Source organism: Saccoglossus kowalevskii, chromosome 11 (assembly GCF_978046115.1).
Source record: "Saccoglossus kowalevskii chromosome 11, keSacKowa6.1, whole genome shotgun sequence".
Taxonomy (NCBI): Eukaryota; Metazoa; Hemichordata; class Enteropneusta; family Harrimaniidae; genus Saccoglossus; species Saccoglossus kowalevskii.
The window spans coordinates 31,090,098-31,113,587 of record NC_140651.1 but is presented as its reverse complement, the minus strand read 5'-3'; the positions used below and the strand labels follow the sequence as shown (position 1 = coordinate 31,113,587).

The 23,490-nt window shown below is 39.4% G+C and overlaps 1 protein-coding gene across 1 annotated transcript in view; it reads left to right on the top strand.

Moving 5' to 3' along the window:
* Positions 1-23,490, top strand: part of LOC100373327 (protein mono-ADP-ribosyltransferase PARP4-like) — a 209,758-nt gene that overhangs the window by 3,724 nt on the left and 182,544 nt on the right. Inside the window, exons 3-13 of the mRNA XM_085505344.1 lie at positions 1,792-1,990; positions 9,766-9,838; positions 11,187-11,271; positions 12,180-12,326; positions 13,306-13,467; positions 13,974-14,108; positions 15,574-15,747; positions 17,427-17,590; positions 18,073-18,210; positions 20,258-20,356; positions 21,287-21,470. Coding sequence (XP_085361470.1) covers positions 1,792-1,990; positions 9,766-9,838; positions 11,187-11,271; positions 12,180-12,326; positions 13,306-13,467; positions 13,974-14,108; positions 15,574-15,747; positions 17,427-17,590; positions 18,073-18,210; positions 20,258-20,356; positions 21,287-21,470 — 1,560 coding nt within the window. The remainder of the gene's footprint in view (positions 1-1,791; positions 1,991-9,765; positions 9,839-11,186; positions 11,272-12,179; positions 12,327-13,305; positions 13,468-13,973; positions 14,109-15,573; positions 15,748-17,426; positions 17,591-18,072; positions 18,211-20,257; positions 20,357-21,286; positions 21,471-23,490) is intronic.

Sequence of the window (23,490 nt, the reverse complement as noted above, 5' to 3'; positions counted from 1 at the left end):
TCGGTCGAACACAAGCACCTGCGGACCTTACCCAAGGTTCGCCCAAAGTCGCATTTGTTAGTGAATGAATCTCGGCCAGTGGAATTGGCCTTCCCATTGAGTCTGTGGCACACTCACCCAGAGTAAGGGGGTCAACCCTTTTGTTGTTCAACCTGAGGTAGGATTTGAACTTGGGTCTACCGATCATGAGTCTGATGCGACAACCACTATGCTACCAGTGACCGGTTGAAATCCTAAAATATTAATTAGAATTAAATGGAAAGAAATGATTTACTGATAATACAAATAACAGATCAGAGAGAGTAACATACATCAAAAAAATGATCCAACATACAATAAAGACAATATTTGGTTAGTTTAGGGTGCTTTGAATAGATGAGTTGCATTTTTCAAGGTCAAATATGATTTGTGCACTTGTGTGGAAATGCACTATCAATAGAGTGAATACAGCAATGTGATTTGCAACAGTTAAGGAATCGAAAATGAAAAAGTTGGCAAATGATGAGGGAGAATAAATATTTTGATTTGCTGTACTCCATTGGATGCCAAAGTCTATTTTGATTTGCTATACTCCATTGGATGTCAAAGTCTATTTTGATTTGCTATACTCCATTGGATGTCAAAGTCTATTTTGTATGTGCAAAATAGTTAATGGTGCATATAGTGAATTTTGTGCTGCAACCAGAAGCCTCTTTCTGAGTTCACCTTAAAGGCCTCTTCCACAGAAGCCTCTGTCCGAGTTCACTTTAAAGGCCTCTTCCACAGAAGCCCTTTTCTGAGTTCACCTTAAAGGCCTCTTCCACAGAAGCCTCTGTCTGAGTTCACTTTAAAGGCCTCTTCCACTGAAGCCTCTTTCTGAGTTCACCTTAAAGGCCTCTTCCACAGAAGCCTCTGTCTGAGTTCACCTTAAAGGCCTCTTCCACAGAAACCTCTTTCTGAGTTCACCTTAAAAGCCTCTTCCACAGAAGCCTCTTTCTGAGTTCACCTTAAAGGCCTCTTCCACAGAAGCCTCTTTCTGAGTTCACCTTAAAGGTCTCTTCCACAGAAGCCTCTTTCTGAGTTCACCTTAAAGGCCTCTTCCACAGAAGCCTCTTTCTGAGTTCACCTTAAAGGCCTCTTCCACAGAAGCCTCTTTCTGAGTTCACCTTAAAGGCCTCTTCCATAGACGCCTCTTTCTGAGTTCACCTTAAAGGCCTCTTCCACAGAAGCCTCTTTCTGAGTTCACCTCAAAGGCCTCTTCCACAGAAGCCTCTTTCTGAGTTCACCTCAAAGGCCTCTTCCAGAGAAGCCTCTGTCTGAGTTCACCTCAAAGGCCTCTTCCACAGAAGCCTCTTTCTGAGTTCACCTTAAAGGCCTCTTAGACAGAAGCCTCTGTCTGAGTTCACCTTTAAGGCCTCTTCCACAGACGCCTCTTTCTGAGTTCACCTTAAAGGCCTTTTCCACAGAAAACTGGGAGAGGGGGGGGGGTCTATGAGGTATGCAATCATTTTCACAAAAAAACCTTTTCTTTGATTTTTAAAAATACATGTATTTATGAATATTAATAATGGTTTAAATCAATAAGCACAGTCTGCAATAATGTCATTTAAAAGTATTTCAATAATATTCCATTGGCCAATAACCGAGTTTAAATTGTGAAATTTATAAATATTCATAAAGATGAATGTAATGGGTATTTTGTTTACAATGCTCCCACTAATTAGTCAACTTTGCTGACAGTGAAATAACAAGTCCATGTGTTGTATGTGATCAGCTTTTGTAGTTTGAATATTAAAATGTTTGTTCCTATAGACTACCCACCTTGTCGTGAGTAACCCAGAGAAGGCTGACACATCATACAAAATGAGACAAGCCATAAAGTATGACATTCCTGTCGTATCCATGGATTTTATTTACCAGTGTGTGGAGAAACAAAAACTACTTGATCCTGATCAATACATCGTCTATGGAACTTCCCGGACTGGGGAATTCAGTTCTGGAAAAATTGTTGGTAAGTATACGAGCGGAACAACACATATGAGTGATTGTCCATCATCTGTGTCAACTTTTTAGCTCCGCTGTTGACTTTGTCGAGCGAAGCTTATCATATGAGTGATTGTCCGTCGTCGTCCGTGTCAATGTTTTACTTTTTCGACTTCTTCTTGAAAACTACAAGCCTGAATGCTTTGATACTTGGTGTATATGTACCTTGGGTAGACCTCTCTTAGATTTGTTCATTTCATGATGATATCTTCAATTCTCTAATTTTGGTGAATATTTTTGTCATTTTTGGTAAAAGTGATATTTTCAACTTCTTGTTAAAAACCGCAAGTCCAATTGCTTTGATGTTACATATATAGGTACTACATGTGGACCTCTCTCAGATTTGTTCATTTTGTTATGATATCTTTAAATTCACTACGTTCAATTACCCACCATAGACTCCGGTCAGTCAAAATGACTATTTTGAACTGTAGGCATTAATCAGCGATTCTGCCGGTGACGGAGAGATAGAATCTAGGATAGGGGAAGCCCCATGACTTCAAGATTCTTTTACCCCTTACGTCACGAACCCACGTGACCGAGGCCACCTGGCAGCGCCACAGGTAGCCGTCCATCACTCATAATTTCTCTGGAGATGAAATCTAGCGAGCTCTGCTGGATCGCCTGCTTTTTTTCCTGTCCGGATTTATAGCTTGGGTTGTTGCCGCTGCACGGCATCCGACATTGTAGCTGGTAGGATAAGTTTTCCTTGTCATTTTTACCCTCGTGTCGTTTCCCCCTTTGTGTGTAGTATTTTTCACAACAAAGAAATTAAAATCCGGCGCCACTATGTAACCAGTTGGTTTTCATGGCGGCACCTTTTACAACTGTGATTCGTTTCCCTCATGCATGTCGTCTTTTATTTTCAATGTATTTAGCAAAATATAGATGTAATGACAGCACCAGGGCTCGCTGCCGTTTTCTTTCCGGTCTCCTCGTGTTTCGAGTCGACCGTGCAGTGGTTATATTCAGAATTTACCAGCATAGAACCCGCATCCGAGATACTTTGTCGTGGCTACGTGCGGGTTTCGGGGGTTTTGCATGAAAGCGTGTTTTTTTTTTACTGGAGTTCTGAGGCCTGAGATTTTCTTTCAGAGCCATCAAAATCGCTGAGACTGACCGCGTCACAGCAAGGTCGCGAGTCCAGTAAACAAATCGGTTAAAGTGAGTTGCGTGTTTTGCATGAGTGGAAAGTCCTCGCGCTCGGCTACCGGTACTTCATGTACCGGGGCGTCGAGTAAGAGGCCCGACGGCGGAGGTACTGATATTTTTCTCGGTCTCCCCGCTGATCGGAGGATATCCTCACAGTCTGTTTTTTCAGGCGGTGTTTTTACCTGATTTTACCGGCTGCAGCGAGGCTGTGCCCCTGGAGGCTTTCCTCCTATGGGGCCCATTGCGGGTCTCTTTGTGGACCCTTCCTCGCACGGCGCCGGGTTTGCCTCCGAGTTGAGGGCTTTGGTCAAAGAACTGTCGGGGCAATTGCGTCCCTGGCAGGCCGGGTAGATCAGACGCAGTCGGAGCGAGCTGTCTCCACTGTGTCCCCTCAAACACGTCTCTTCCGGGGAACCCCCGTTCCCAGGCACGGCTCTCCCACTATTTTGGGGGGGTGGCCGAGGCTCAGGCTAATTGCACCGGTCCTTCTCTGGATCCTAGGGCACTGAATGCCAATGGGGTGCTGGCAGCCAAGTCTCCGATCTCGGGGCAGGGCTTTCAGGGCAGGGCACACGGACCCCCCTACTTTCAGCCAGCTAGGGTTCGTCACGCGGTAACGGTACAACGATAACGAATTTTTCCTTGTGTCTGGTGCCCGCTGTGGGATTTGACTCCTTTCTTACCGACCCACGGCGTCCCCAGAGGGAACCGACCCTGTCATGAGACGCACAGTCGAACACGCTCCCTCTCACATATTTAAAGTGAAAGGAGATGCAGTTCGCTCACGTCGGATACAGCCGGTACTCCGGGCGGTCCCTCAGAGTCTTCCATCTGCATGACTTGGTGAGCCACGCTTTTGGGGTGAGGCGGAGTATCATCGATCCCAGTGATACGATGTATATACCCCCACCCTTGATCCTAAAGCGATCACCTAAGGTTGCTTCAACGCTTATGGGATCACAGGCGTCGGAATCCAAAGCAACCCTGTCGGCAAGTCTCTCCCTGTCCGCCTGAGTGCGGAGTGGGGCGCAGAGCACGCAAACGGTGTTGATGGGCGGCGTTGGTCAGCCGCGGAGGATGTAATGCTTAAGGCCCCCCGGGTGGGGATAACATTAGGCAACACTTCCCACTGGACCAAACGCTACCCGGTCGGTGTGGTTTTGGGATCAGACCCCATAGCGTGGGATGAGACCAAAACACCCCCAACCGGATTCCAAGGCTCCTTCCCCAGACCCCGGTACCACGAATTTGGCAAATCCGGCAAAGGGGGATAGCCGCGTTTCATGGGTGTCTTTGCCAATTGAAGACGACCCATCCAGCCCTGAGGGCAGAGTTGCTAGAGCACATTATGCGTGACCAGCAGTCTGGAGACCTTGGAGGCAGAACGCACCAGCCTCCTAGACCAGGCGACTTTTTTACGGGTGGGCCACCGCACATCTGCATGCGACACCCCCTAGTGTCGCCTGGCTCTCTTGGCCAGGTCCACATGTTCGGGGTGAATGGCCAGGTCACAATTTAGTGACTACTTCAGGCCTTGGGGAACTCACCTCATGGGGGAAGGGAGCACCCCCCTTCGCAACTGCCGAACACATGGCCACATATCCCTGTTGTACACAGATTGCGCCGGTGTAGTCCGGTTTGGAGACGGCGGGTGACCGATCCCTGGATCTTTCCAGGTGGTGACATCTGCTGAAATCTCCATTTCCCCCCGTCAGTGTCCCCCCTGTTGGGCACTGCCAGGGGACTCCTGCAAGGCGGAAGCAATCAGACAGGAAGTAGCAGTTTGCTAGGGAAGACGCCATACACAGGGTACATCAGCTGGAACTAAGGCCAGGCTTCTACCCAAATATGTTCGTAGTACCAAATCTACAAGTGGCAGGCGTCCAGTTTTGGACCTAGGCAGACTGAATCAGTACGTGCTCTTCGATCAGTTCCACATGGAGACACGATTCAGGGTTCTTCTCTCCATCCACCGTTTTGACTGGCTGGCTCCGCTAGACTTAAGCGGGGCCTACCTGCACGTACCGATGCACCCAGCGAGTTGCCATCTCCTTCGAATCGCCCCGCTGGGTCAAGTTTTCGAATTTCGGGTGCCCCCCGTTCGGGTTAGGCACAGCGCCCTACGTGTTCACCAGAGTGATGAAACAGATAGTGCTGCTGCTTCACCAGATGTCAGTACACCTCAATCTGTACCCAGACTTCCGGTTACCAACAACCCGGACAAGGGGTAATAGCCAAACGCATCAGGCTAACACGGGATTTACTTCACCAGTTGGGCTTGACAAGTCCCACCTCGACCCAACGTGCAGTTGGTGTCCCTGGGCATGGAGTCTTGACACAGCGGTAAGCTTGGCTTAGCTATTTCAAGCGTATTGCTTAGCGCTAAGCAGCCTAGCCGAATGCCTAGTCAGCGTTCCCTCGGTGTCCCTCCGTGAACTAATACGGATCATCGAAATGATGACCTCGGTTCGAAGGGTCGTTCCCCAGGCCGCACTACGCAGCCGCCCTGTATAACGCTTGTTATAACGCCGAGCTCTCCTATGGGAACTAGATAGGCGGGTTTCGATCGCGGACCAAGTGAAGGAAGCCCTGCTCTGGTGGTCATCACTGGCCAACCTCGGACAGGGGAGCCCCTTGGGCCCGCTCACCGCATGTATGACTCTGGTAACAGATACTTCCCCCTAGGGTTGGGGAGCGCATCTGTTGGGCCAACAAGCCCAAGGATATGGCCCCCGCATTAGTTTCGAGACTACCATATCAACCGGCTCGAACTGAGAGCAGTGTACTTAGCACTACCACGCTTTCTACCCGTAGTTCGAGACCACAGAGTCCTGCTCCGCACATAGTCAACGCAGCGGTGGTCTCCTTCAAGAAGGAGGGGGGACGCATTCCCCATCGTTGTCAGTCCTAGCGGAGCAAAATCCTCCTTTGGTGCCTGGAATACAATGTGGAGCTAATCGCATACCACCTTCCAGGGGTGAGAAAGTCTGGCGATGCCCTTTCAGGGCGGCTCCGTCTCCAGAACACGGAGTAGCTGATACCCCAGTGGGTAGCCTCTAGGCTGTTTCGGCCGTGGGACGGTCCAAGGTTGGACCGTTTTGCCGTACCCCGGAACGCCAAGCTCCCGACGTACGTAACACTCCTGCTGACTCCAGGAGCCTTGGCCAGGGTCGCTTTGCTAGCCCCGTGGACCCACTTAGTTGTGTACGCCTTTCCTCCCTTCCCGCTAGTTCACCGGGCACCGGAGAAACTTCGACAGGTGCACACCTGCATATTATCATGGGTTGCACCCAATTGGCCAAGCAAGGCCTAGTTTCCACTTCTGTTGGAAATGCTAGTCGAAGTGCCAGCAGTGCTTCCGGACTTACCGGACCTGCCGTCCCAACCAGACGGCGCACTACCAACGAGCCCAGCAGGTATCACTTACACGCATAGAGGCTCTCAGTAGACCCGCACATACAAAAGCCTTATCTGAGCGGGCTGCCAACTTCCTGGCCAGGGCGAACAGGGATTCCACCTACGAGGCCTACATTTCTAGGCTGCAAGCATACACTGATTGGTGTAGCGGAAGGGAAATTGATCCATACCATCCCTCTATTGGCCAGGTAGCAGGCTCCTTTGTCCACCTGTTTGACGAAGTGGGTTTGTCCTACGCAGCGAGCGTTGGCTACAGGTCGGTTTTGTCCCTCACCACTCAGAACGTACGGGAACAAGACTAGCTGATTGTCCTATTATTAGGAGACTATTTACTGCTTTCCAGACGCCAAGACCCCATACAAGGGAGCCACCCAACTGGGACTCGTCGGCTGTGTTGTCTGCTCTAAGCAGACCGCCCTTTGAGCCTCTCCAATCAGCACTACTAAAATTTTTGATGTGGAAAATAGTCTTACTACTGGCCCTCGCCTCAGGTAGGCGCCGGTCAGAGCTAGGCGCGCACTGTCCTTCGCGGACGGTTGTGCCGCTTTTATGGACGATCAAGTTGTACTAAAGACATGAATCGGGTTTCTCGCCAAGAACCAAATCCCAGGACACGATCCTCAACCGATCGTAATCCCCCGGCTGGCAAATATTGTCAGTCCGGAGGATCAGGAGGAATTGCTTCTCTGCCCAGTTCGAGCGCTGATTTGCTACGAGAACCGTACCAGGTTTTTTAGACGGGGAACTAAACACATGTTTTTGTGTTACGGCCCTGGCAAACAGGATAAGCCGACTTCCATCCCCAGGTGGATTACTGCGACTGTGCTGGAGGTCTATAATACACTATCCTCCTCAACACAGACCTTGCAGAGACACCAAGTACGAGAACATGAGGTCCGTGCGATTGCTAACTCACTAGCGCTAGCGTCAGGTGCCCCCCTCAAACACATTCTGAGGGCAGGCTTCTGGAGAACGCAGAATGTCTTCATCAACTACTACCTAAGAGACACTCAATCTATTGAGCAGGGTTTCTTCAGGTTAGGCCTCGTCGTAGCGCGTCAGGCCTTGTTTGCTGACCCAGCCCGAACGACCGCCGGGGTCTCTGCGCATAGACGATGAGTCAGTCTCAGCATTCTTGCGGGCAGATTGTCTGTTCCACTAGCACTTCCTGGAAGCTCCCAGGTTTCGCTTCTGTTGACCTACGCCCTCATGCGAACTGTTTCGGTCCTACTTCAAGCTTATCACCCCCGAATTCGGCTTGGGTCTAGCTTTCTCGGGCACACCGAACCCTGTCACCACAGCAGCATTGGCTTCTTGCTTCGGGGACAGCACAGGCAAGGTAAGACACCACCCTTCTTGGGTCTTAACTTAGGTTTTTGGGTTTGTTTTCATCCCGGACTGGGGAAAAGTCTTTCATCATTCTCCTTTTTTTTTTTTTTTTTTCTGTTTGCTCGGAAAAACCCGCCACCTATTGGTGTCTGACTCTGCCTACAGTTCAAAATAGTCATTTTGACTGACCGGAGTCTATGGTGGGTAATTGAACGTAGTGAATTTAGGCGAGGGTTCTCCGAACCCGCCTATTCACATAGTTCATACTCACCATAGACTCCGGGTCCCCCCCAACCTCCCCACTTTTTCCATCGTGTTGGTCTAAGTCCTCGAGGCGGAGAGAAAGGAACCAGAGTGATGGACGGCTACCTGTGGCGCTGCCAGGTGGCCTCGGTCACGTGGGTTCGTGGGGCTTCCCCTGACCTGGATTCTATCTCTCCGTCACCAGCAGAATTGCTGATTAATGCCTACAGTTCAAAATAGTCATTTTGACTGACTGGATTCTATGGTGGGTATGAAGTACCTGAATAGGCGGGTTTGGAGAACCCTCGCCTAATTCACTAATTTTGGTGAATATTTTTGTCATTTTTGGTAAAAAGTGATATTTTTGACTTCTTGTTCAAAACCACAAGTCCAATTGCTTTTATATTACATAAATAGGTACTACATGTGGACCTCTCTCAGATTTGTTCATTTTGTAATGATATCTTTAATTCTCTAATTTTGGTGAATATTTTTGGTAAAAAGTGATATTTTCGACTTCTTGTTAAAAACCACAAGTCCAATTGCTTTGATATTACATATATGGGTACTACATGTGGACCTCTCTCAGATTTGTTATTTTTGCCTTTTTTGGTAAAAAGTTGTATTTTCGACCTCTAGTTAAAAACCACAAGTCCAATTGCTTTGATATTACATATATAGGTACTATATGTGGACCTCTCTCAGATTTGTTATTTTTGTCATTTTTGGTAAAAAGTGATATTTTCGACTTCTTGTTAAAAACCACAAGTCCAATTGCTTTGATATTACATATATAGGTACTACATGTGAACCTCTCTCAGATTTGTTCATTTTGTAATGATATCTTTAATTCTCTAATTTTGGTGAATATTTTTGTCATTTTTGGTAAAAAATGATATTCTCGACTTCTTGTTAAAAACCACAAGTCCAATTGCTTTGATATTACATATATAGGTACTACATGTGGACCACTCTCTGATTTGTTCATTTATTTCATGATGATATCTTCAATTCTCCAATTTTGGTAAAAAGTTACATTTTTCGACTTATTGTTAAAAAACGCAAGTCTGATTGCTGAGGTACGTCAGATAGACGTTGTTCGGATTTGTTCATATTCTAATGATATCTTCAGTTCTTTAATTGAAATATGCATTACAAACAGCAGAGCTATCTCAGCCGAGAGGCTGCTTGTTTTCAAATATGCCAATTAATTTCCATTTGTACCAAAATTAAAAAAGAACCTACAGAAAATGTTGTAAATTGCATCATGCAGACATGTGTCCTGCAAAACAGGTACCGGGGGTAGATATTTTAATGATAATTTATATTTGAGTATTTAATGTTAATATACACTATTGAAAGAAAAACATCCTAGAAACAAATTGTTCACTAAGAACATACTTTTCTCTGTTCATAATTAATTTTAAACTTGAATGTTAATTATAATATTAACCCAATAATGTTTTCTTTAGTATAAATTTGCATTCATTGCATACATTTGTTTTCTCAGCTATTTATTTATTATATTTATTTATTATATTTATTTATTATATTTATTTATTATATTTATTTATTATATTTATTTTACTACTTTATCTTCAGCCAGTAAACAATTTCCACAAGCTGTGAAGAAAAAGAAATCTGTGATATCACATTTCAGCCTCAATAAAACAAGGTAAAGATTATCTATTAGAATTGATTAGCAATCGTTTACAGTGTTAGGGAGTCAGCATCCTTGCAGTTGCTTGTCGTAACTGTGTTAGGGAGACAACCTCATGCAGTTGCCCATCACAGCTGTGTTAGGTAGTGAGCACTCTTACAGTGGCTTGTCACAACCGTGTTAGGGAGACAACCTCATGAGTTTGCCTATCACAGCTGTGTTAGGGAGTCAGCACTCTTGCAGTTGCTTGTCGTAACTGTGTTAGGGAGACAACCTCATGCAGTTGCCCATCACAGCTGTGTTAGGTAGTGAGCACTCTTACAGTGGCTTGTCACAACCGTGTTAGGGAGACAACTTCATGGGTTTGCCTATCACAGCTGTGTTAGGGAGTCAGCACTCTTGCAGTTGCTTGTCGCAACTGTGTTAGGGAGACAACCTCATGCAGTTGCCCATCACAGCTGTGTTAGGTAGTGAGCACTCTTACAGTGGCTTGTCACAACCGTGTTAGGGAGACAACTTCATGGGTTTGCCTATCACAGCTGTGTTAGGGAGTCAGCACTCTTGCAGTTGCTTGTCGCAACTGTGTTAGGGAGACAACCTCATGCAGTTGCCCATCACAGCTGTGTTAGGTAGTGAGCACTCTTACAGTGGCTTGTCACAACCGTGTTAGGGAGACAACTTCATGGGTTTGCCTATCACAGCTGTGTTAGGGAGTCAGCACTCTTGCAGTTGCTTGTCGCAACTGTGTTAGGAAGACAACCTCATGCAGTTGCCCATCACAGCTGTGTTAGGTAGTCAGCACTCTTGCAGTTGCTTGTCGTAACTGTGTTAGGGAGACAACCTCATGAGTTTGCCTATCACAGCTGGGTTAGGGAGTCAGCACTCTTGCAGCTGCTTGTTGCAACTGTGTTAGGGAGACAACCTCATGCAGTTGCCCATCACAGCTGTGTTAGGTAGTGAGCACTCTTACAGTGGCTTGTCACAACCGTGTTAGGGAGACAACTTCATGGGTTTGCCTATCACAGCTGTGTTAGGAAGTCAGCACTCTTGCAGTTGCTTGTTGCAACTGTGTTAGGGAAACTAGCTCATGCAGTTGTCTATCACAGCTGTGTTAGGTAGTCAGCACTCTTACAGTTGCTTGTCGCAACTGTGTTAGGGAGACCAGCTCATGCAGTTGCACATCACAGCTGTTTTAGGGAGTAAGCACCCTCTCAGTTGCTTGTTGCAACTGTGTTAGGGAGTCAGCGTCTTCCTTTTTCAAAATACTACAAAAAAAAATCGTATTTCTTTTGTTTCATTTTATCTGGATTTAATTGAACCTGGTATTTGATGCAATAATTGTAATTATTCTATTTTATTTGAGAACATGGAAATTTGGAGAAAAAAATTCACCATGTTTTGACGAAGACCGATATGAAGTTGCTAAAAGTGCAGTTTTGTGCAGTCAGGTAAGTTTATTATCAATGCTAGACTTCGCAACTGTCTAGAATTTGTGCTTCATCATTGCCTAGTTACAATACTAGTAATATCTCCAGCTCACTACATTGCCTAGAATCTTGATGTACTTTATCGTCTATAATCTTGGTATACTTCACCATATTGCCTAGTTTCAATGCTCGTAATATCTCCAGCTCACTACATTGCCTAGAACTTTGATATACTTTATCGTCTATAATCTTGGTATACTTCACCATATTGCCTAGTTTCAATGCTAGTAATATCTCCAGCTCACTACATTGCCGAGAATCATGCTTTACTTCACAATTGTCTAGTTTCAATGCTAGTAATATCTCCAGCTCACTACATTGTCTAGAATCATGCTTTACTTCACAATTGTCTAGTTTCAATGCTAGTAATATCTCCAGCTCACTACATTGTCTAGAATCATGCTTTACTTCACAATTGTCTAGTTTCAATGCTAGTAATATCTCCAGCTCACTACATTGTCTAGAATCATGCTTTACTTCACAATTGTCTAGTTTCAATGCTAGTAATATCTCCAGCTCACTACATTGTCTAGAATCATGCTTTACTTCACAATTGTCTAGTTTCAATGCTAGTAATATCTCCAGCTCACTACATTGCCGAGAATCATGCTTTACTTCACAATTGTCTAGTTTCAATGCTAGTAATATCTCCAGCTCACTACATTGCCGAGAATCATGCTTTACTTCACAATTGTCTAGTTTCAATGCTAGTAATATCTCCAGCTCACTACATTGCCGAGAATCATGCTTTACTTCACAATTGTCTAGTTTCAATGCTAGTAATATCTCCAGCTCACTGCATCACCTAGAATTTTACATTTGCAAATTTGATTATCACACTTGCATATTGATTTTTTTCTTACTCTTAGAGAAAGGACCACGAAAATGGACAGACTAATTTCTGCGTTCTTGAAATACACATTGTTCCAATTGATGATATTAATGATGATAAGTCAGGTGACAGTTCCTATAAATATAGAGTGTTTACTCATTCTGGAATTTTAGATGAAATGAAGGTTTGTATTATTCACAATTGTGTTGTCTCTAATTTATGGAATTAAGTTAATAATTTTTATCTTTAGCTTCGCTGTCGACTTTGTCGAGCGGAGCTTATCATATGAGTGATTGTCCGTCGTCGTCGTCGTCCGTGTCAATGTTTTACTTTTTCGACTTCTTCTTGAAAACTACAAGCCTGAATGCTTTGATACTTGGTGTATATGTACCTTGGGTAGACCTCTCTTAGGTTTGTTCATTTCAAGTTGATATCTTCAATTCTCTAATTTTGGTGAATATTTTTGTCATTTTTGGTAAAAAGTGATATTTTCGACTTCTTGTTAAAAACCGCAAGTGCAATTGCTTTGATATTACATATCTAGGTACTACATGTGGACCTCTCTCAGAATTGTTCATTTTGTAATGATATCTTTAATTCTCTAATTTTGGTGAATATTTTTATCATTTTTGGTAAAAAGTGATATTTTCGACTTCTTGTTAAAAACCGCAAGTCCAATTGCTTTGATACTACATATATAGGTACTACATGTAGACCTTTCTCAGATTTGTTCATTTCGTGATGATATCTTGGATTCTATAATTTTGGTGAATATTTTTGTCATATTTGGTAAAAAGTGATATTTTCGACTTCTTATTAAAAACCAAAAGTTCAATTGCTTTGATATTACATATATAGATACTACATGTAGACCTTTCTCAGATTTGTTCATTTCGTGATGATATCTTCAATTCTCTAATTTTGGTGAATATTTTGGTCATTTTTGGTAGAAAGTGATATTTTCGACTTCTTGTTAAAAACTGTAAGTCCGATTGCTTTGATACTATACATATTGTTCATTTTCTGATGATGTCTTCAGTTCTTTAATTGAAATGTGCATTTCTAACAGCGGAGCTATCTCAGCCGATAGGCTGCTTGTTTTAGATTTGTTATCTTTGATCTTTTAGAAAGAAATATTTTCATTTATAATTGTATTGTTTCAGAATGAAGACTGTGGTTCAAAGGAATGCCGTTATTTTGAAAGCAGTGATGAAGCTTTGGATTGCTACACACATCTGTATGAACAACAAGAAAGTAAACCACATAATTTGAGGAAAACACAGAAAATGATTTCCAGAAATATTGGGTCTCGGAAATTTCGAAAGGTAAGTTTACATCATGCGTTTTGATATGCATGCCCTGTCACATTTTTGAGTTAAGCAGACTTATCTTGATGAATGTCATAATTACTGAAATATAAACTGATTTAAATATTTGTGGAATATTATGGCAGAATAAAATGACCATTCAGACATATGGAAGTTATTTTCACAATTGATGAAGTGTATCTTGTTGTCATATATAGTTGAAACACAGCAAAGACAGTCACAAGAATGCTTCAAGGTTTTTTTTTATTGCTATAATTGCATATTTCCAATGATGCAATAAAGTTATTACTGTAAAATAATAAGCACAATGTGAGTAAAATACCAACACACTTATTATAATACATGCTGAGTGTCATCAGAATTTGTGCTTTCATAAATAATAAGTTTTATGTACAACAGGTTATGATATGTTCTAGATTGTATACTTTTTTTTCAAAATTATGAAAATTCTTAAGTAGCCTCATTTTAGATTTTATAATTGCTTTATCTTTCTTTGTACTTAGGTAATGTTAGAGATGCAGGAGGGTTGGTCGTTGTCATCAGGTGTTAGCGCTTTAGTAGAACACGTCTGGGAAGAAGCTACAGGACAGTTAGAAGATATTCTCTCAGTCAGTGTGGAAAGTCTGAAAACAGAAAACGTTAGTATTTGTCATTATGTAGATATGCTTATCAAGGAATTATAAGGATGTGCAATATATCTAAATATGATGATTTCTGATGACGATCATATTACATGGGTGTTCCATGCAGAATCCATTAGAACTTGATTTAACCAATGGTATCACGATATGCAACCACATACTAAACAATACAAACTCTAGAAATCTGCAAGGACATTACGGAAAGACATGCTGTCAGTGACACTCAAAATGTGTGCAGAAACGCTAGAAAGACGCATTAACATTTAAACTAGAAAACCAGTATGCACTGGAAAAACTGAACGTTTGACAAAAAAATAAAACCATTTAGTTCACTGACTCATTATTATTTTTTTTAGAAATATACATGTTCCAGGGCTGCAGCATTCTGCAATGTATGGTGCATACAAATCAACTTTTTTCCATGTACATTGTACCAAAATATTTGATGTTACCCTATGTAACATGTATTATATAATATGACATTAATCACATAGTCAACTCCTCATTTACTGTAAAGGGGTTAATTATTCACTGGGTTTTAATTTTGCCCATTTCGCTGACTGGAAAGTGCGCTAAATTTAAACCCAGTGAATATGTAAAATTGAGCTTAGAACACCTTATCTAAATGATAAAACCATGATTTTAAAACCCACTGAATATGCCTGAAATGGTAAATCAGTGAAATTTAAACCCAGTGAAAATTAGTCATTTTACAGTATTATGGTGCTATAAGTCATTCATTATTTATACAATGATTGCGTCCTATTGTTATTATTCAGATTCTTTCACTTCACCCTGATGTCACAGTTGTCTGATTTATGAGATGAAATTTGCCATGTTGATTCTTTTCACTGAATTCTTTTACACACCAGAAAAATAATTTGGATTATTCATAACAAATTTCTGATAAAAATGAACACAAATTTGGGCGTTTCTTTCTCATGAGTGATTTAACTGATTACCCACTCATTTTGTTTGTACGTGTATGCGAAAAGTAAAATAATTTTGATGAGTCACATGGTTAAGTTGTCGTTTTAGATTCCTGTTAAAAATGGCCCAAATTTTAGATATTTGTTTGAGTGATATTACTGATCAACTTGTATGGACAAAAGCTTTTTTTGAATAAAAAATAACAAATTTTGATCAGTCACAGTCAACAATTTTGTTTGTATCATCTATATCCGAGGTATAACAAGTGTATTTTATTCCAACAATCTGGTTCTGTTTAGTCACAAAGTCACATAGTTTGGTAGCCATAACTGATCAAAAGGAAATGACTAAAACTGCATGTAATAGACTATTAAAAGCCATGTATATATCATATGGATCATTGCAATGTTCAGAATTCTTATGGTGATTGATCAATTGATGTGGTCTATCTTGAATTGATTCCTATTCACATGTTTATGCTTGAACTCCTGTAACGCTGTTAACAACTTTTAATTATTATTGTCATTGCTAGGTCGAAAAAGCTGAAGCTCTTCTACTGCAGTTGAAAAGAGCTTTAGATAATGTTTTAAGTGATTCTGAGATAATGGAGTTATCCAAGGAGTTTTATAGTTTCATTCCACATAAAGAAGACTTTAAAGTGATTAATTCAAAAAGTGTTATTGCAAAGAAACAAGAACTTTGTCAGGTGAGAGATGTATTATTTTTGTACACAGTGATATTTTGGAATTGATTTGGATACTTCTCTGTGTGTATAAAAAGATTACAGTATGTAAATTGCACTTCATGGTACTTTGGATGGAGTGTTTTTATTAGTATTTTTAGCTCCGCTGTCGACTTTGTCGAGCGGAGCTTAACATATGAGTGATTGTCCGTCGTCGTCCGTCGTCCGTGTCAATGTTTTACTTTTTCGACTTCTTCTTGAAAACTACAAGCCTGAATGCTTTGATACTTGGTGTATATGTACCTTGGGTAGACCTCTCTTAGGTTTGTTCATTTCATGTTGATATCTTCAATTCTCTAATTTTGGTGAATATTTTTGTCATTTTTGGTAAAAAGTGATATTTTCGACTTCTTGTTAAAAACCGCAAGTGCAATTGCTTTGATATTACATATATAGGTACTACATGTGGACCTCTCTCAGATTTGTTCATTTTGTAATGATATCTTTAATTTTCTAATTTTGGTGAATATTTTTATCATTTTTGGTAAAAAGTGATATTTTCGACTTCTTGTTAAAAACCGCAAGTCCAATTGCTTTGATACTACATATATAGGTACTACATGTGAACCTCTCTCAGATTTGTTCATTTCGTGATGATATCTTCAATTCTCTAATTTTGGTGAATATCTTTGTAATTTTTGGTAAAAAGTGATATTTTCGATTTCTTGTTAAAAACCACAAGTCCGATTGCTTTGATATTACATATATAGGTACTACATGTGGACCTCTCTCAGATTTGTCCATTTTGTGATGATGTCTTCAATTCTCTAATTTTGGTGAATATTTTTGTAATTTTTGGTAAAAAGTGATATTTTTGACTTCTTGTTAAAAACCAATAGTTCAATTGCTTTGATATTACATATTTCGATACTACATGTAGACCTTTCTCAGATTTGTTCATTTCGTGATGGTATCTTCGATTCTATAATTTTGGTGAATATTTTTGTCATTTTTGGTAAAAAGTGATATTTTCGACTCCTTGTAAAAAACCAATAGTCTGATTGCTTTGATATTACATATATAGGTACTACATGTGGACCTCTCTCAGATTTGTTCATTTTGTGATGGTATCTTCAATTCTCTAATTTTGGTGAATATTTTTGTAATTTTTGGTAAAAAGTGATATTTTCGACTTGTTTAAAACCAAAAGTTCAATTGCTTTGATATTACTATATAGATACTACATGTAAACCTTTCTTAGATTTGTTCATTTTGTGATGATATCTTCAATTCTCTAATTTTGGTGAATATTTTGGTCATTTTTGGTAAAAAGTGATATTTTCGACTTCTTGTTAAAAACTGTAAGTCCGATTGCTTTGATACTATACATATTGTTCATTTTCTAATGATGTCTTCAGTTCTTTAATTGAAATGTGCATTGCTAACAGCGGAGCTATCTCAGCCGATAGGCTGCTTGTTTAGTATATGATTACAAATGTATAAGATCTAAGTTGATGAGAAAGCGTGTTAGAATTCAAAGGCAGAGTTCAAGAGTAGCCATAAATATTTCATCATGAATAAAACTCTAAATAGAAAAATTCTAAATAGATTAAGTTCACTAAAGATTAAATACTATATTTGTGTTGCCATGGAAGCATATTAAAAAAAAAGCTATAATATGTATCTTTTCATCATGAACACAGCTGATCAGAGACATTGTAAGTGTGAGTGAAGCCACTGATTGGTCAACTCGTAGTGACGTTGAAGCCAAGTACAAGGCATTACGATGTCATATTGAACACCTAGAAAATGAAGATGATTCTGAATATAAAAACATCAAAGATTTAGTGATATCTAGTCAAATCTGGTAAGTAGATTGTAGTAACATTTTTTAGTTTCAGATTAGAAGGGAATGTTTAGTCTCAAATCTTGCAGTCAATAATAATATTATTGAGCAATGGAGGTTATTTTCACACGTGATGCATCGGTGTATCCTGTGACCATATCTTCCTGAGTATTCAATACAAATATTATTGAGCAAGATTGTAAATATAAATACTGCAATATGTATGTAATAGTAATAATATGACTTGCCCTGACGTTTATTTCACAAGTGATACCGTGTATCCTGCAACAGTATTTTCACGAGTATTCAATACAAATATTATTGAGTTAGCTTGTATCTATAAATACTGCAATACATATGTAATAATATGACAGAAATAATGTCATAGACTCGCCCTGACTTTTGTGGAGTATAGAAATTATTTTCACAAGTGATGCAGTGTATCCTTTAAGATGGCAACTATGAATATGACAGCTAGTATGTGTAATAATTTTTGTTTACAGTGATACAAAGATAAAGATTGAGAACATCTATGCCGTAGTCAGATCTATTGAAGAAAGTTTTTTTACACAAAACACTGGTAATGTTAGGCTGTTATTTCATGCCTCTAAACCTGTTAATTTTGTGGGTATTTTATCAAGGTGAGTGAATTTCTGTTGATTTGATTTTACTTGACATCGAAATACCATTAGTGTTTAATTAATTGAACATTCGTTGAAATTGGTAAATTTAGAGTAAAAAGCAGGGAAATAAAAAATGTAATAATGTTAAACCTGTTTTTAGTGACCACCTCTATAAAGACCAACTGACTTTCTTGTTCACTTTTAGGTAGTTCCAATTAAGGCATAGCATACAAGTAATTTGTGTGAAAAGACCAATCGTTCTGCAATATTTTTGCAGATTCATCTTTGTTTAGTGACAAAAATAGCATTCTCATCATCAATTTGTTTTTATTTTTCTCAAATCAAGCTTGTCTGGTTTTGCATGATCACAATAAATATATTTTTTGCACTATTTCATGGACAAATATTATGTCAAATGTATGACTTGGCAATCCATGAAAAAATAATCTAACCTCTGTATCAAGAGTATTTTAATGAAGTCTTGTGGGTGTTCGATATAAACAGGTTTGAGTGTATAAAACACTGAGCTTAATTGGTTCACTAATAAACCCACAAATTTACTCTAGATAGAATTTGATCAAAACATCTTGTATGATTGATTTGAGATGTCGCTAATGATAAATACAGTGGCCCCTCGCTAAGTCGCGCCTCGGTAAGTCGCGATTCGGCTAAGTCACGGGTACTTGGATGGCTCCCAAAATTTCTATTGTGTTTTGACAGCAGTTTTGAAGTACAAAGACTAATGTTTCGTGACATAGTGTATTTAACTAACCGTTAAAGAGACAACTTAACACCCACTGTCCGTCAATTGCTGAGACGCAATGGGTGACGGCGGCCTTACTCAAGGTGTCAACAGGGGTGTCGAGTAGTGACCGTACGTACTTCTTGGCCGGTCCCATTTTGGTATACCTCTACAAAAACTCGCTACAATGAGTTGAATTCATAGAATTCTGATCTCTATTTCTCAATTGAGCAGCATGTCAAAGCGAAAGCTATACAGCCTGTTCGTACGCCATGAACTCACGGCGATCGACCGTGTCAAACCAAGTTAAGGGTTGCACGTGGTTGAGCCCACTATTCGTGGGTGGGTAAAAAATGAAAAGTAAATTTGTTTTCAAAGTTGACCAAGAGGCGGGACTGAACAGTAAAACAAGCGAAAGTGTCCGACAATGATGACACCGATAAAGCTGTTTACGTTTCTTTAAGAACGGTCTGCCGGAACTCCACTATCTGGTCCCATCACCCAATGCAAAGCATACAACTCAGATATGACGACTTTGAATTTAAGGCCAGTTCAGGGTGGTTCTTGTGATGGCAAAGAAGACACGCTATCGACACACGCAGTCTCAATCTAAGGCGAAGCTCGATCTGGGAACATTGACGCTGTCGGAACTTTTCCCGAAAAACTGAGAGAAATTATCTATGAAGGTGGTTATTTTGACGAACATGTTTATAATTGCGATGAAACTGGTTTATTTTGGAAGCTGTTACAGTCGAAGTCGCAAGCAACAGCAAGCGACCCACATAATATCAGACACAAACAAAATAATCAACGCAATGTTTACAGCAAACATAATCATGATTTTATTCGAATACTGCCTGACACATGTGATGATACATCAATTAACTAAACCGACGGTTTATATGTGCTTTTTATATGTTTTTCAATGCACGACCTCCCTCTTTCACGACCTCCCTCGGTAAGTCGCGGCCCTCGATAAGTCGCGGTTTTTGCTTGGATCCCAACACCCGCGACTTAGCAAGGGGCCACTGTATTCGATAGTTTTCTCAGATTTGTGTCAGAATTGTCTTCATAAATTGGTGATTTTCTGTTCATCACAAAATTTCACATAATGCATGAAAGACAGAAATCAAACTGCAAAAAACAAATGATTTTTTTAGTTCAATGTTGAAAGAATTGATCATCCTCAAAAATATTTTTGCGATACCACACATAACACAAGATCTTGTAGTGAATGAAAAATGGATAATTAAAAATGAAATTTGGATAAATACACAAATGACTGATTTTTCCCTATATTTTAAATTTGTATGTTCTGTGCAGGGGATTGTTGTTACCCAGAGTTGTAGTTGATGACTTTGGAGGAACTCGTACCGATCCTGGAATGCTCGGTCATGGAATCTATTTTGCTGATTCATCAAGGTATTGTGAATATGTTGCAGTCTATTATATATTGTATTATTCTTTGAGAAGCTAGAAATTGGCTGTTTGGTTTAATTCTTGGAAACCTGAGTTTGCAAAATAAAATAGAATAAAAACAAAATTGTCTGTGATACAAAATAAAATTTCTATGACTCATCAATTTCCTTCCTGACAATTACTTAATGTTGTTTTTGTGTTGTCAGTGAGTGGCAATAATTCTTGTTGTCAAAATTTTGGTGCCACAGTTTGTCTATTTTTATGTATTTTTCGACTTTCCCGGATAATTTTAGACCAAATAAACATCGACTGCAGGTCTTAATAGTGGCAATTTTGTAAATCTTTTTTAATTCTTGGTTCAATGCAAAATTACTACGACTGGTCTATTATTAGGCATATTCATTGCTATTAATTATTCATGATTTGCAGTGATGTATGGAACCCAGGATTTGAACTCTTGTGTATGCTTGTGCAAAAGATTCTACATGTTCAGACCACGCGTGTGTAGAAGAGATCTGACCAAAATCTGCCTTTCTTATTGGTTGGCAGCTTACAAGTCATGCTAGTCATTAGTTATTTATCAGCTCAAAAATGTGGTGACAACTTTAGAGGGCGTGGCAATATGATTAAAACAACCTTCCTATGAAGTGTGAAAGAATGATAATATCGGAAACAAAAAACAATTGAAACAATCAACTCTTAATCATTTTATATTGAATATTGATTTTAGGATAAGTCATTATCAGATCTTTGACAGAAAATCTTTTATGCATATATATGTGAAAGAAGTTGTAACCTTCAAATCTTGAAATTATATTTGTTGTAATTTGTTATGACCTGAAATACTAAAAATACAATATCCTGATATTCAACTGTCTAGATCCTTCAATTGACCTTGAAGAAATAATTATCAGAATCAAATCTTCTTTTCAGTACAAGTGCTAAATACAGTTTACCAAGCACTAAAAGTGGATGTAGATTCATGCTTGTAAATGAAGTAGCTCTTGGCAGATGTAAGGAATTTAATCAGTATTGTAAAAACCTGACAGCAGCTCCTGATGGATTTGATAGTGTACACGGAGTGAGAGGAACAAAACAACAATCATCAGATTTTAAGGTAAGGTTAGGGGTCTCTGATCACACAACCTTGAACTTTGAGATTTTTAGATTAAATAAGTAAGAGGGTTTTGAATCACAACAACAAGCATACTTTAAGGTAAGGTTAGGTGGTCCTAAATCACAACAAGCATCTGATTTTATGGATAAGTTAGGGGGTCCTTGGTTACAATTACAAACACAAGATTTTAGGTAAAGTTAGAAGGTTCTATTTGCATCAAACATCAAATTATAAGGTTAAGTTAGGGGGTTCAGAATTACAGAATCACAAATATCAGATTTTATGGTTAAATTAGGGGCTCAAATCACAAATATCAGATTTTATGGTTGAATTAGGGGCTCAAATCACAAATATCAGATTTTATGGTTAAGTTAGGGGCTCAAATCACAAATATCAGATTTTATGGTTAAATTAGGGGCTCAGGTCACAAATATAAGATTTTATGGTTAAATTAGGGGCTCAGATCACAAATATCAGATTTTATGGTTAAATTAGGGGCTAAAATCATAAATATCGGATTTTATGGTTAAATTAGGGGCTCAGGTCACAAATATAAGATTTTATGGTTAAATTAGGGGCTCAGATCACAAATATCAGATTTTATGGTTAAATTAGGGGCTCAGGTCACAAATATAAAATTTTATGGTTAAATTAGGGGCTCAGATCACAAATATCAGATTTTATGGTTAAATTAGGGGCTCAGATCACAAATATCAGATTTTATGGTTAAATTAGGGGTTCAGATCCCAAATATCAGATTTTATGGTTAAATTAGGGGCTCAGATCACAAATATCAAATTTTATGGTTAAATTAGGGGCTCAGATCACAAATATCAAATTTTATGGTTAAATTAGGGGCTCAGATCACAAATATCGAATTTTATGGTTAAATTAGGGGTTCAGATCACAAATATCAGATTTTATGGTTAAATTAGGGGCTCAGGTCACAAATATAAAATTTTATGGTTAAATTAGGGGCTCAGATCACAAATATCAGATTTTATGGTTAAATTTAGGGGCTCAGATCACAAATATCAAATTATATGGTTGAATTAGGGACTCAGATCACAAATATCAGATTTTATGGTTAAATTAGGGGCTCAGATCACAAATATCAGATTTTATGGTTAAATTAGGGGTTCAAATCACAAATATCAAATTTTATGGTTAAATTAGGGGCTTAAATCACAAATATCAAATTTTATGGTTAAATTAGGGGCTCAGATTACAAATATCAAATTTTATGGTTGAATTAGGGACTCAGATCACAAATATCAAATTTTATGGTTAAATTAGGGGTTCAAATCACAAATATCAGATTTTATGGTTAAATTAGGGGCTTAAATCACAAATATCAAATTTTATGGTTAAATTAGGGGCTCAGATCACAAATATCAGATTTTATGGTTAAATTAGGGGCTCAGATCACAAATATCAGATTTTATGGTTAAATTAGGGGCTCAGATCACAAATATCAGATTTTATGGTTAAATTAGGGGCTCAGGTCACAAATATAAAATTTTATGGTTAAATTAGGGGCTCAGATCACAAATATCAGATTTTATGGTTAAATTAGGGGCTCAGGTCACAAATATCAGATTTTATGGTTAAATTAGGGGCTTAGATCACAAATATCAGATTTTATGGTTAAATTAGGGGATCAGATCACAAATATCAGATTTTATGGTTAAATTAGGGGCTCAGATCACAAATATCAGATTTTATGGTTAAATTAGGGGCTCAGATCACAAATATCAGATTTTATGGTTAAATTAGGGGTTCAGATCACAAATATCAGATTTTATGGTTAAATTAGGGGCTCAGATCACAAATATCAAATTTTATGGTTGAATTAGAAGCTCAGATCACAAATATCAGATTTTATGGTTAAATTAGGGGCTTAGATCACAAATATCAGATTTTATGGTTAAATTAGGGGCTCAGATCACAAATATCAGATTTTATGGTTAAATTAGGGGCTCAGATCACAAATATCAGATTTTATGGTTAAATTAGGGGC